General features: G+C 40.6%; 1 protein-coding gene across 1 annotated transcript in view; it reads right to left on the reverse strand.

The window, feature by feature from the left end:
* Positions 1-8,395: 8,395 nt before the first annotated feature.
* Positions 8,396-15,168, reverse strand: part of PPARGC1A (peroxisome proliferator-activated receptor gamma, coactivator 1 alpha) — a gene marked incomplete at its 5' end in the record, with an annotated part of 14,564 nt that continues 7,791 nt past the window's right edge. The window contains 3 exons of the mRNA XM_010021706.1: positions 8,396-8,614; positions 11,524-11,675; positions 12,030-12,151. Of these exons, the coding sequence (XP_010020008.1) occupies positions 8,511-8,614; positions 11,524-11,675; positions 12,030-12,151 (378 nt within the window). The remainder of the gene's footprint in view (positions 8,615-11,523; positions 11,676-12,029; positions 12,152-15,168) is intronic.

Raw genomic sequence — 15,168 nt, forward strand, 5'->3', positions numbered from 1 at the left:
AGCCCCACATCTCTAGCAACTCAAACTTCTGTAGCTTGGTTGATGAGCTTGACAACGGGGCCTTAGTGGCACACAAGCAACTTCAAAATAGGGCACAGATCCTGCCTGGACAGTCAAATGCCTCCTGCTGAGACCAGGCAGGTCTAGATGTCACTGCTGTGCCATCAGTGCTGCCAGCAGTGACCACAGTGACCCTGGGATGGTCCTGGACAAGCACTTCTTGTTTTCCAAAGACCAGGAGCCATGAACAACTAGATCTTTTCCCCTTTACGGTTCAGAAAAGATGTGGCTCTAGGTTGTAGACTGGCACTTCTGAGTGCCCTTCTTCCTTTGACCACACAACAGAGCACAGTATATTGCAACACTTGGATTCCCTGCTCACCCTTCCCAGGTCACACAGGTATGAGCACAGGCAGCTATGCCTACCCACTACTGTAAGTGAACTCCTCACCTTGCAGTGAGGAACTGCATCCCAGCCTCCCACTAAGAGTTCGGACAGGCATCAGCATGGCATCCCGCTCACACAGCTGTCACACAGGGGTAGCTGAGTCCCCTCCAGAGCTTGTGAGCCAGCTGTCACAGGGCAATGCTGTGAAGCTGTGGCTGGGGGTTCCTGAAGAAACCATCACACTGTTTCACCCAAAATGTCAGCATTGCAGAAGGAGGAATGGCAGCACTGCAGCAATGCAGTGAAGTTTTGTACCCTCTGGCAAACAGGATACATAAATAAATGGGTTTCTATCTAGATTCCATTGTGTGCAGATTTGTACCAAAGAATTGCTGTGATGGGCATCATTATGTCTCATTATGTGATTGCAAGTAACCTTTTGTGTAGCAGACACAATCCACGTAACACACTGTGTGACCAGTTTACAAAACCAGGCTCCTTCAGAAGGGCGAGTAATTAATCATTATTCAGCAACAGCTCTCACCACTCCACTACTTGCTGGCAGGAGTGGAGAACTGAGGGCATGCCTAGCTACAACAATGCATCATTCATGCAACAGAAAACTACGGTAAGCTGTGGTACTGTCCCAATAAATGGTTAAAAAAGGAAAGCACTCCATTAGTTTTCAAGTGTGTGGTTGGTTTTTTTTTAATAAATTTACTGCCAACACATTGCATGAATAAGCATAGGCCCAAGTGGCAAATGCAGTAGGAAAGAATTAGTATAAGGCACCAATGCGCGTTTTTCATAATGCCAAAGTCAATAATCCGAGGACAACGAGAAGATCTCTCAAATGCCTTGCCTTGAAGGTATACCACAGTAACTTTATGGCTGTAATAATTTTATGACTTTATCAAGCACTAATTTAATAGAGAACGGAATGCACAGAGTCAAAAATAAATTGTAGCAAATATTTTATTCGATTAAGGGTCCTAATAATAATTTACACGTTGTGCTCTTTAGGAGACTTTTTCTTCATACTTAGCTTTGGCTTTCATTTACACTACCTCTGGCTGACAATCTATCATGACGCAAATAAGGCACATGAGATTATTTACGTTTGATCACTGTCTACTGTTTACACAAGCCGGGGTTAATGCAAAAGGCTGACAAAGGTTGGAGTTTAGTCACTGATTTTGGAGAGGCTGGAATTGTACCTGCTTTCTGTTCATCTCCCTTTGTCAGAGAGCAGCTCAGTTACTCTCTGCTAGCAACCACCACCAGGAAACAGTCAGCGTGCAAGTGCAAACCCTTCTATCATCTTGTAGTTCACGATGCTCATTCCAAAAGGTACATTTCATCTCAGATCTCACTGTTTACCACACCTGTGGGTATAACTTTTCCAACAGAGGCCATTACTGACTTTTATTTTTAATTGTTTGCCTTTATATGGGAGTCTTTTTCTCTGCATTAATTCAATTTGAATTTGGAAGAGCTCAATTCATCAGGTCCAGTCGTGACATTATGGTGATGGAATATTTGTTCTTTAATAAAAAAGAATAAGAAATACCTTTGCAGAACTATGATTTCAAAAGCATGCTGAAAGGAAGCTGCAGTAATTCAAAGGGACCTCAAAAACGACACGTTTTGAGGAATATGTTTCCAGCTGCAGCATAAATATTTGTAACTGTACAAAAATTTGTCACTCAAAAAACCCCACCCTTTCATTTTGCTTTGGGTTCATAAATGGATTTTAGGTTGAGGTTGTTCAACTAAAAAAGCATCAGTTGAGGAATGAACACCGATCAAGTGAACATTTAGAATTTATGTATGTATTCCATCCAGCTGCAGTTTCCATAATTGCATTGCACAGACACTGGCCATTCAGCAAAGCACATCATGTAGCAAAAGATGAGTTGGCTTTCTCTTTTTTTCAGCAGAGTGGTGTAAGGAGAGCACAGCGACGGGAAGCGCAGAGGACACATTCACTTCCTCTCTTGGAGGATTTCATTTTCTTCTTTGCTGGGAAGACTAGTCTCCTTTGCCCTGAAGTATTAACAAATATACCAGTTCCCAATGAAGACAGGCTGCCCTATGTCTATCAATAGAATCTATATAGAATCTTTTCCCTTAGGGATTAATTCAACTTTTGATTCAATCTTTCTGTGCTTTAAATTATGATGTTACAAACCTCCAAGGAACTACTGTACTATTTGTGACCTTCTTTATTACTTTCTGCTGTTTGATAAAGTAGAGAAAATTGATTTATAGATTAGTTTGCTTGTGAACATGGAATATCAATGGTAAGAGTGTGACTCCTGGTAAAGCAGGGGAAGCTGGCATTGGTTAAAGTTTAATATAGCAGTTAATTAATTAATGGTGAAGGACAATAGAATAACTGCACGTTAATCTTGAATGAGATTCTGAAAGTGTGACATGAAATAATATCAATAAACCAAGGCATCTCGCAAGAGTTGGATTTAAAGTTTTCAAATCATTTTCTGCAAGGAAGAATTTTGTCCACCACTTCCACTTCTCTTCCCTAAACCTCCCCTTCTTCCCCTTATGACCTGATGGGTGTTTTTGTGTTTTCTGTAAGCATTAAAGGTTAAAGGTGGAAAGCAAGGCCAAAGTTTTCCAAATGGAGCCTAAAATTAGGCTTTGGTGTCTGTATTTGGATTCTCAGGCCCCAATCCAGGAGTCTATTTTTATTCAAAGCATCCAAGCACTTGACTTCAATGGATCTAAAAACACTTGCGCTTAAGTGCTTTGCTGAATCAGGATGGACTTAAGCACAAATGTAAATGCTGTACTGAATTGGGGCTCTAAATATGTGCCTTGATTTTAAAAGTGCTGAGAGCCAGCAGGTCTAATTGAAGTCAATGGGAGCTGCGAGATGCTCAGGGTTTCTGAAAATCAGGACACTCACTGAAGTGCCTGAATCTGATTTCAGGTGCTCAGCTTGCAGTACTCACTGTGGGAGGAAATGGTAACCCAGGAGAACAGGCAATGGAAGGGATGATTTCTTAATAAACGAGGTCCTCATTCTATGCAATAAACCTCAATAACATAAAATGAGGGGATGGGAGGCAAAAAGCAATACTTTCCTGGAAATATAATAGAGTGCTTTTTCCGCAAGCATCAAAGTGCTATGCAAAAATATGAAATTAATAAATCACGTTAAAAATCACAGTCACTAGAGAAGTATTGGGCTAAATTCATGCCTTGTGGAACAGCAGCAACATTGAAGAAGTACATCAGGGATGGATTTGGCTCACTACATTTTGAGCATTAATTTGATCAGGAGCAGCGCGTCAACAGCACAAAGCGCATGCAGTAAAGAACTTCGCTCTACTACCATTGCGAGAACCAAGCACAACAGTTTGGATTAGTAAATGGTAAAAATGCAAAAGCTAAACATTTTTGCAAGTAAAAACCGTATCATTACAGAGTATAAAACGAACAGCAATGTTAGGAACAGAGATGCAGTAGAGGCTAGTCATCTGGAGAAAGGCAATTTTTCCAAGTGAATGCAGTAGTCCTCTCTACCAAAAGACCCCAACCAGGCTGCTCCTCACATCACGCCTCAGGTACTTTGTGAGGCACACATCAAGATGGGCGGACGCAGTCCTACAGCGTTGTGCTGTTAACCCCCAGAGAAGGTTGCTGACACAATGGAGTAGGCCTACAGCAGTATGTGAACAAACCCTGAACAAACCAAAGAAAAGCAATTCCTTCCCCTTTTTATGTTGCCAGTCCCTCATCTAGCTGTTGCCTGCTCAGTGGCAATGCTGGTGTGGAAGCCCACCATACTGCACCTTGCACTGTCCAGGAAAGATTCAGAGAACCCATGCTTGTCCAGCCACCTACCTGCCTCATCCTCCTAGCCCGTCTGCTGAGACAGAAAGGCTGGTGAAGGGCTCTCACGATGATGCCTTTTCCCAGTATTGTTATTTATAATTTCAGGATGGAAGACACCCATCATTTTGGACTTGTCAATCCCTATAGCCTGCACAACTTGGATCCAAGCATGGCCATGCAGAAAAGCCCTTGCATTACCCACCCCCTCCTGACTTGAGCCAGCAACTCCTAAAACTCCACTGAGCATTTTCAAGTTTTCCTACAAGGTTTACATCAGCTCTTCAGCAGCCTTGTGTAGTCATGGCAGATTGGCAGATAGCACCTTTCTAGATTAGATATATTAAAACCGGTGACTCTGTCCCCTGCCCAAAGTGCAGTAACACAGGCAGGATCTGGACTATCTTGAAATCAACTATGACCATTAGAAAGAGTAACAGAAAACCCAGTACACAACCAGTTGGGGAGAAAAAAATCTGTCACCTGTGATAAAAAAGAGAAACAGAAATGGATTTGAAACATTCGTTTCCCTTTATTTGCTCAGTGAGGCTGATGTGTACTGCACATTAAAAAAAAAGAAAAAAAAATCACAGAAATTTCATACAATGAATTAAACCACAGAAGTACATGTAGAATTGGCAGGTGGAAAACAGCCCAGCTTGGGCTTAACTAGTATCTCACTTTCCCCATCCAGCATAGTCCAACCAATAGCTTTACATGTTCACCTACTGTACAGATCTTACAGTAGCTCCATCAGGTCAGTGGTTCACATTATTGAAAATGTCTGTCACATAGGTACAAATTTAGAATCATCACATTATATTACATGGCTATTCTAGGTCGTTTATAGATCAGATCTTATACTACAGTGATTGAAGTTCTCATTACAGCCATCAAAAAGGACACATAATCATTACCTACTGTAAACTTACATCTAAAGGGATGAGAAGGTGTGGTGGTTTGTTTTTTTTTCAACTGACCCAAGTATTATATCCCAGAGGCACAAACTTTCCTCCCAGTGCTGCTCCTGGTGATGGCAGCCTGACTGCTTTACACAGTAGTTTAGCACAGGTATTCTTTCTCAATTTTAGGCTCCCTCTGTTTGGATTTGAATTTGGATAATTTTACCTTCTGTAGGAATTACTTTGTTACACCTCTAGGAAAGACCATAGTTTCTAAGTACCAGTTCTGCTACCTGTATTGCGGATGTGGTACTTACCACAGCATGAAAGCAACAGTAGAATCTTCATCTAAAAGACACACAGAGCTATGCTGCAATTTGCCTCCGGTGACAATGTGGTACATGTGCTAATTTGAAATGTTCTTGGGGAAGAAAAAAAGAAAAGGAAGCACTTAGTTTATATTTTGACAGGTTACCTACTACAGTGTCTACAGAGGGTACGAATGGCTTTATTCAGCAATCCTAGCTCTATTAATTTCATATGTAATTTGTAAATCCACAGAGGAAAGCCATCTTCAGGATGGGAATGTTTGCCAGGCCAGTGAAAAAAAAAAAACCAAACCCCTGACTCATGTCATTATGCCTGCTTGGTGAAAAATAAATAATCCCCTCCCAAAGCCCACACCAACTTATTCATGTCAGCAATATAGGGCAAAAGAGAATGTACTTAAAATTTAATCACAGAAATTTAAAGGCAAAATAGGTAATGCATCTGGTCCTTGAACACATAATATGATATACTAAATATTGATTTCTTAAAAATAATTTATTGCTTTTAATATTTTTCTTTACAACAGAAGATACTCAAAGTCCAGAAAGGAAAATTGTAAACTTTTAGTTTGGCATTCACACAAAGTTAAAATACCTGCATTTTTAACCTACAGAGCAACAACAAGAATTATGCGGATTAAAGAATGTTACAGTTGTAACACAGAACCTCTGAAAAAGGTCTCTTCTTTTTTTTTCTTTTTTTTCTTTTTCTTTTTTTTTATTTTATTTTATTTTATTGCTATCTATCTACTGAGAAATAAGAAGCCAAAAAATCAAGCAAGCATCCGACAGGACAGACAGTGGAATCTCTCAAAACACAATATGCTGGTGATAAAATGAATGCAGCCATCAAAATCAACTGCACTGGCATGGGGGTGGAATCAGTTTTCTAAGATTGGGAGTGGGAAAAGAGATTAAATAGTTCGGTGTGCCATACGTTTAAGAGGAGTTATGAATGCCAAACAGCAATAGAATACCAAATCTATACATTCACAAGCAAATTCCAAACTTTGCTGATTCAGTCTTGAGACTCCGAGTTCAGATGAAATTCTGATGCTCAGAATAGCTGTAGTTTACTCTTGTGGTTTTTTTCTTTCCTGAAGTTTCTATTTAATTTAGCAGAAGCAATGTCATCAGCAACAATGTCATGGGCACATCTGAGGCCATGCTAGTGCATAGTAAAAAAAAGAAAAAAAATAACAAAACAACCAACCCACTGCTTCTGCAAAAGCTGAATTCCCAAACGAAGCACTTATTCCAGACTGACAACCATCATGCATCCTAGGTATAAAATTTCCACTGGCCTTTTTACTGTTTTAGTCATCTCATAATTTATAATAAATAGGATAATTGTAACTGATAAATATGTCTCTTTAGTAAACAAAGGAATGAAGGATCGGTATTTATACAGGATGCATAACTGTAAAAAATATAGATAAATTCCATCGTTAAACTCTGCCAATGAAAAGATTACTGGCTTCAAGAACAGCGTTTAGACACAGAATTACTGTAAAAATCATACTGTACTTAGTACCTCAGCATATTTTTTTCAAAGTAAAATCACAAAAATTAAATAAAATAGCATTTTAAAAAGATTTTTGACCTCTAGTTTCAAAACTACTGTTGATACATAAAATAAAAACATTTCTTAATGATTACCCATTTGAGAGACTTTACATAAAATTATGGTATCTCCTAGAAAAATTTAGATGAGAAAATTTCATTCCCCTAACAAATTCAGTGTATAAAACTGCAAAAGAAAATCAAGCAATGAGAAAAATGTGGAAAAATACTGCAGAAGTGGTTAATACCTTTTGGGCTAGGATAATTCTTGACAAAATTCTTACAGAAGCTCACCAAGAAGGGATGAATGTGTGTAAAGCATTTGTGCACTCAGACACACACGCGCACACATATACACACGCACACCCTCGCCCACACGCTTCTCTTTTTTACAATCAAATATATATAAGTGTAAGTTCAGCTTTCTACATATGTTAGTGTACAATAATTGTTTCACCTCATATAATTACATTTGAGTAGTCTTGATTAAGAAAAATTCAGCAGTTTTTGAAAAGAAGGCTGCATTTACAGTGCATAGCTGTAACAAAAAAGAACATCGTCATACAGTATGTACATAAATAAAAATACTCCATTTAACATTTGTAAATACTCAACTACTTTAGAGAATGTAGCAAATAAACTATCTGTGCACACACCCAGATAGTTACATCCAACTCTCATTAATAATGTAACACTACGTCCGCTCATTAGAATAAATTGCTGAACAAGCTGCACATTTGACCATTAACAAGGCTTTGAAAATTTTGCTGTGGAAGATCAACGTTGTAGACATTTACATGGGTGTCAGAATTAAAAGATGAAACTTCAAAATGTTAGGGAAGCTTGAGCCTTTCATTTTCTCTTCCGCAAGGACTAAGAAAAAAACACCCCTTCCACTCCCCCCAAAAAAAAATCCCCAAAGAAAACAAAAACCTTTAAAGAAAGCTGAAAGATTGTAGGCTTCTGGGACCTGTGGTTTCTTCTGGATTGTCATATTATCACCGTGTTGTGAGGAGAAGCTTCATTTAAAAAAAATAACAATGCAGTGTCTGATTCCCAGACATCAGCAGCCATAGTACTCAAATTTGGTTTTTTTTGTTTGCTTTTGTTCTTTTCTTTCTGTTAAAATGCAGTATGTACAGGTTTTGCAGTTCATCGTTGTTCGTCTATCTCTGTGGAACTGCTGCCATGTCTCGTGATTTGCACTGAACTCACAAGGAACGCCTGGCTCCCCCGCCACTGATCACCCGCGAAAGCAAAGCTGACACCCATGGACACGCGTGTGCTTACTGGACAGCCATTCTGCCTCTCCACTCGTTGAGCAGCTGTGTTCATGTAAACCATGGTTTCGAACAGAGAGTGTAACGTAGGAGAAATTCCTAAGTATGACTTTTCAATTGTCCATTATTGAAGGACGTGACGTCCGTGAGGTATTCGCCATCCCTCCGTTTTCCTTGGGTGTGATGCATGTTACCTACGCAGGCTCCGCTGTGCCTCTTTGAGTAAACTATCAAAATCCATGGAGTCATACTTGCTTTTAGTGGAAGCAGGATCAAAATCATCTGAGTTTGAATCTGAAACCCAAAGGATGCAAGTTTAGGTAAGAGGCAAGAACCAGTAGTGAGTACTTACATTGTTTTCTCTACACAACAGTATGAACAAGACACTGCAGAAACAATCCCCTCAGACCCACAACTTTATGGGATGATAAAAGACCAGAAATGGTCATCAGAGAAGCTTTAGGAATGGACAGAGCTTTCTAGTAGGAAGCAGGACATGTCATCAGTTTTGGGGAAGACGCATAAATTGCATAAACATATAGAGCAGGTGGGAAGAGTTTCTCCAAGGACTCGAGCACTGCTGTGTGCAGGTCTCAAAGCAGTCCAGATAATCCTGACAGATGTTTTACCCAAAACTCCACCATCATTTTGCAGCTGTTGTCTTTCATCATACCATATCCAAGACTGACTTCTGAGAAAGGTAACAGGGGGATGGTTCTGCAGAAAGCCAGGGCACCCTGCAGGCAGCATGGAGGGGACACTGCTGCATCTGCTGGCCCTGCCTCAGGACCATGTACAAGTCAGTACACATCCCTGAATCTCTGTTTTTGCTTCCGTTCTTATCTTTTGGGAGTTTCCTTGTTTTAAGTGTGAGCAATTCAGGGCAGGGCCTCTGCAACGCCACACAAGCAATCTCAGGTGGGCTCCTCAGCTCTTTGCAGCGTATGTGGTAACTCACAGCAGCAATAATTGTCCAGCTCCTGTGACCTGCAATACCTGCTCCAGCTTTGCTAGTTGCTCAGATACAGATGTCAGTCTGTTCCTAGCACAGAGGAGGGATTGTACATTTGTGGCCATGCAGCTCCAGTACGGCAATTACCGACGTGGCTGCAAGCATTGGATTTCCTTTTGGAGTCACCCCGGCTTAACACTGACTCTTCCCAGTTTCCTGTGTCACAGTTCCATCATGAGAGTGCCCTTTTATTGCCATTTCTTGTGTTGAATTAATCAGAACTCCCCATCTACCACTATAAGACACACTGTGCATTAAATGTTCATTACAAGTTCTGTTAAGACAGTATCTTCTCACAGAGGAGAGGTGTTAAAACTTCTGACTACTATTTTCAAGTGTTTTCTTTCTTCTGTACTCAACCCAAGGCTGATTAATTCTCTCTGTCCTTGTACTAGCTCATGAATTTTAAAGTTCATCCTGCCATTTCCTTATGTAGTTCTATCAGATACTCTGCAAAATACAGGGAATGCAGTGTGAAGTACAGAAGCTCAAGCTGTCAGCAGGACAGAGTGAAAATACTCTGCTCACAGATACTCTGGGAATCCCACTTGGTACGAGAGGCCTGCCAGGGAATACTCCCAGTGATGAATAATGTTCAAGAGGGTTCCCTTCAGACAACTTATTTTAAACCCGAGATTTTCTGAGATACAGAGATGACCTTGGCTTCCACTGCTGATGATAAGTCAAATCAAGTCAAGACTTCAATCTGTTTTTACTGTTTTTATCAGCCTACATTTCGACAAATGCCTTGCTACCTTTTATATTTTCAACATCAACCCTATATCTGTTCAGCAGTCAATTGCCTTTTCTTAGCTTTACATTATCTTTTTAGCCACTGAAGTGAATTATAGCATATTCATTGTGAACAATGTGTATCATCTTTATCATTTATTCTGAAAAGACATCAATTGGTTAGAAAAAAAAAAAATCTGTATTCTCTCCCCGCACTGTACAAAGCCGAGGGCAGCACATACAAGATTTCATTAGCACTGCATTACAGAGTTATGAGAGATTTTAATGACTGTGGTCATTTATTCATAAAACCCCACAATATCTGATTAATATAGAATCAACGGCAAAATGTCCCTTGCTATGTTATGCAGAAAAGAGTATCTCCCATAACTTTAGTCTATTTATACAGGTATTAGGAAAGGTTTAACATTTAATGAATACTTTACATTTTAAAAGGTAATTAAATGATGTGAGTTTATAATACATTATAACATTACAGAGGCTGTTTTGGTAGTCTGCATGGTGTCTTTATGCATATACTTAACAACAGTATTCCTGACGTAAAACTTTGAACATCTCCGAACATCCTTTCAAGGGGGAGCATCACACCCTGACCCAGAGGACAGGATGGCACCACACATGTTTGCGCAGACAGGACTAGGACAGACCCAGATGTGTTATGGCAGTCAATATGCACACTTGGGAATGGTGTTACCATAGCATACGGGCTGCTGAGGACTGGTATGCATGCTGCTCTGCATCAGTGGGACAGCAAACACCAAGAGATTTTCTAAGCTCTCCACAGACTGGAGCCGTTTACATTATGACAGGATGTCCCTGCAAGGACACACCTTCATACATAGATGCCTATGCATGATTAGAGAACCATCAGTTGAGATCAGTAACCTATGCTACACTAAGGGTCAGATTTGGTCACAAGCCCTTCTAGCTTTCAAACCTGAGAAACTATGAACTGTGGTTAAGGATGGTCTTTGGTAAGTTCTACACATCTACAGCACAACTCACGGCAAAGTAAGATTCATAACGATTTTTTGGAGTGAGGCATCTAGTTTGTTCTCTGTTTATTGCTCATATAAATAAATCAGGTGTTAGGACCAAGCAGTCATAGCATAGCAGTGAATAGTAAAGCATGCAGGAGGTTTCTGTTGTGCTATCATTTCCATATGGAAATGTATTACTGAATATAGAGCACTTATTTTTTATAATGATGGAAATCGGCTTTAAAAGAATTTTCACAGTCTGAAATAGCTGAAAGAAGATGGATCATATTAGAGTTCAGATTAGCAGACTTCTAAACTTCTTGCAGCACGTGGAAACCACTTCCTTTACCCCCCCATCATTTAAACAATATAAGCAGCAAACAAAAAAGAAGCAAACCCTAAATTCTCCTGAGTTACAAGGTTACAGTTATGTAATTCACATACGGCAAAACACCTACCTAGGTCTGCATAGTTAGACTTGCAAAATTGCTTGCGTCCACAGAAGTACAGCTCAAAGTCAGGTTCATCTGACCTGCGTAAAGTGTATCCATTTTCAAGAGCAGCAAAGGCGTCACAAGTATAGCGGTAGGTGATAAAACCATAGCTGTCTCTGCAGTTGAAAAATACAGTTGTGAACAAAAGCTGAAAAGAGTTAACACACATTAGTGTAACCCCTTCCTGAAGGCAAGAACACGCAGGAGATCCAGCAGTGGAAATGCCAGAAGTACTGCATCCATTTATCAGCATGATTGTCCTGTCATGCAGCTAAATACTTATTTCTGGGACAGGAAATCTCAACTAGCGAGATTAATAAATAAGGATGAAAGAAAATAAATAAGGTTTTGAACTCAGCATGTTATCTGTCACAGCACTTATATTGGTAACTCCAATACCAGTAATCTTACTGCCATAATTTTTTACATATGGCAGCTTCCAAAGAAGAAGTAATCTCAAAAGTTCTTACCCATCATCCCGCAAATTTACTGTGCACTCCTCAATTTCACCAAAAACTTCGAACCGGTCCCTCAGTTCTGTTCTGGTTGTGTCAGGTCTGATTTTACCCAGATAAATCACACGACGTTCCTCCTGTTGAGAAACAGCAACAGGGAAGACATATTTTAAAAAAAAGTGTAAGAGAGAGAAACCTATACATATATGCATGCAAACACATGGCTGTGCAGAGGATGCAGAATTACAGTAGCAGTCTCTTGTGGAAGACCTAGTAGATCTTGCTGGTAAGTAAACCAGTTCTCTCCTGGAAAGCATCTAAGGTATTTAAATGACACTACATTTGTCAGGTGATGTGCTCCTGGAAGGTTTCACTGCTTGCTGCCACTGTTCTGCTACACACTGACAGACAGCTCCCTTGGTATCCTACTGCACCTTTTTCCCTTCTACCTCCCCTCCAAGACTGCAAACACTTCCAAACCAGGAACTCCCTTTTTCTTGCCATCTATACAATACTGGACAAACCTTAGTTGTGGAGTAGTACGAAGTAACACAATAATTGGATAAATGTACCATAGACACAACAAAATGTATTACAGATGTAACATTATAAACTCAGTAGCTGCTCAATATGAGCTATTGAGTATTATACTCAATAGCTGCTCCATCATCAGCTGTTCACCATAATCCATACCTTAATACAGATGAAAAACTGTTAGGGGCCCAGAAGATTTCTTCTATTAAAATAAATATTTCTGGGGGGGAAGGCAGGATAATAAAATATGTCCTGTGGTCACCATTACCTTTTGGTTTCTTCAGAAAACCAACCTGACTGAAGTGTCTGACTTTTATAGGCTAGGGTGTCATTTGCGTGTTCCTTTGACACTTGGAGGAAAGCAACAAAGATATGTTTAAAACAATGGAGTCATGGTCATATCTTTCCTTCCTGAGTGGAAATGCTCAGCAGAGTAACAGAAGGACTAGGAAACCCCGGGAAAGGCACTTTATGAATTTCTGGATGAACAGTTTGCTGAGGGTAGAGCCATTTAGTGAGCTGCAAGCAAATCAAAAGGCAAAAAGAGATCTTCAAAATGCTGACCTTAAGGTAATTAGGGCAAAGAAGTACCAGCTACACATGGCTTGGGTGCTCAGCCTTCCTGTCTCGGATTGCCTCTGGCCTGAAGATCCCTGGCACTACTGGCCCTACTGCTCATCCCTCACACGCCTGCACATTTGTCCCACACATCGAACCACCACCACCACATTCTCAGCTGGTGTAAATCTGTCAGTCAGCGGAGCAATGTCAGTTTAAACCATCAGCTTTGGCACCTGAGACTTGCACAGAATGTAGGTGCTGGATGCCGAAGGAGCTATACTGACTGCTGAGAATTCATTACTATCATAACCTGGAGGTGCCTAAAGGCTAATAGCACCTCAACTGAGTGATGCAAAAGGCTCTAAGGACCTAAATATAGACTTGCATTTCTGCTCAGAAACACCCTAGCCTGAAGAGACAGGTAGCTGATAGTGTTACAATTCAGATATAGCATGAAATGTATCTTTTCCATGAGTCCCCACAGAGGCGTAAGGCACAAGTCATTCTTGGACCACTGACAACAGGATTGAGATCAGACCAAAACACATGTAGAAACAGATTCATTAGGGACTCTAGTGGTAGGACAAGGGGGAATGGCTTTAAACTTAAACAGGGGAAGTTTAGGTTAGATACAAGGAAGTTCTTCACAGTGAGGGTGGTGAGGCACTGGCACAGGATGCCCAAGGAAGTTGTGAATGCTCCAACTCCGGAGGTGTTCAAGGCCAGGTTGGACAGAGCCTTTAGTGTGTGGTGTCCCTGCTCATGGCAGGGGGGTTGGAACTAGATGATCTTAATGTCCTTTCCAACCCTAACTATTCTATGATTCTATGATTCTATGATTCTCTACTTGTTTGAGCACCCGTTTGAGATAAGGGAACCATCAGAACTCTTAGTTTTGGGGGCCCAGAATCTGGTCTCCCTGTTCCCAGGAGAGCACTCTGCTTCCAGGAACTGTTTAATCAAAGTAAGTAAACAACTGCTGCTGCAGAAAACTGAAACCAATATATCTGCCTCCAAACAGAAGCTTCTTCTCACTAGCACGCTCAGTCAACTATTTTTGCTGGCTCTTTTCCTGGCCTCACAAATCTCAGGGTCTCAGATCCAGTTAATCTAAGCTCCTGAGAAATCAAAGTGAGTTTAAAGATCCAGAAAACAAAGATCCAAGAATCAAACGCTCCTACTCAAAAGCCTTACCCACTAAGGTATGGCACAAGAAGTGATCACTGGAACCACCTGGGTCCTTTATAGCTCCATTGTTCAGACCAGTGGGAGACCCTGATTGCTCTACCAAAGTACGTGTATGCTCTCCTTAATGGGATAAGTATTTCATTTAGATGCCTGAAACTACTACCTCTTTTGATTACGTGAGGAACCAAGGTACTTGGTATAGTCCTCTGTAACCCTTTTGTGACAAGACACTTTCATGTTTAAATGTTACGCCTTCCAGAGTGCACTGTCCAAAAGCTGTCCTTGTCCGCTACCATAGTACTGCAGTTTGGAGAAGCTAGCATGGCTAGAAGAGAGACAAGTGTTCTAAAGGGTGGCCAGAAATTTAGGGAAGAGGGATACTTTACAGACAGTTGCTGCTTTTTATCTCTGTCTCTACTGCGTTCCAGTCCAGAGCCCTGACCTTCCTGACTGAGGAGCTTGGGTAGGGCTTCTGCACACTAGGGACTGTAGAGTGCAAGCAACAGAAATCTGCATTTCTTCCATTTTCCCCATTGTAATTCTGCTTACTTTCAGTATGGTTGGGTGCCATAAACTTCAAAACCAGGAAAATCTGCATATGCACAGTAATTACTTTTTCAGACTGTTTTACCAAATCAAGGATTTAACCGCACTGAAACACTTGATAAGAAACAATTCCATTGATACTTGCTATTGAACCTAAATGACTGACCAGATGGAGCAGAACATAACACAGCAGACTGTCTAATATACTTTAGCTGAGATAATACATCTCAACTGAAAAAACATAATGTTTCACTCACTGACATGGAGATTGCTATATTACAGTGTGATGGAAATAACTATTGCACGCTCTTCAGTACGTCTGTGC

The sequence above is a fragment of the Nestor notabilis genome, unplaced genomic scaffold, assembly GCF_000696875.1.
Source record: "Nestor notabilis isolate BGI_N333 unplaced genomic scaffold, ASM69687v1 scaffold26480, whole genome shotgun sequence".
Taxonomy (NCBI): domain Eukaryota; kingdom Metazoa; phylum Chordata; class Aves; order Psittaciformes; family Psittacidae; genus Nestor; species Nestor notabilis.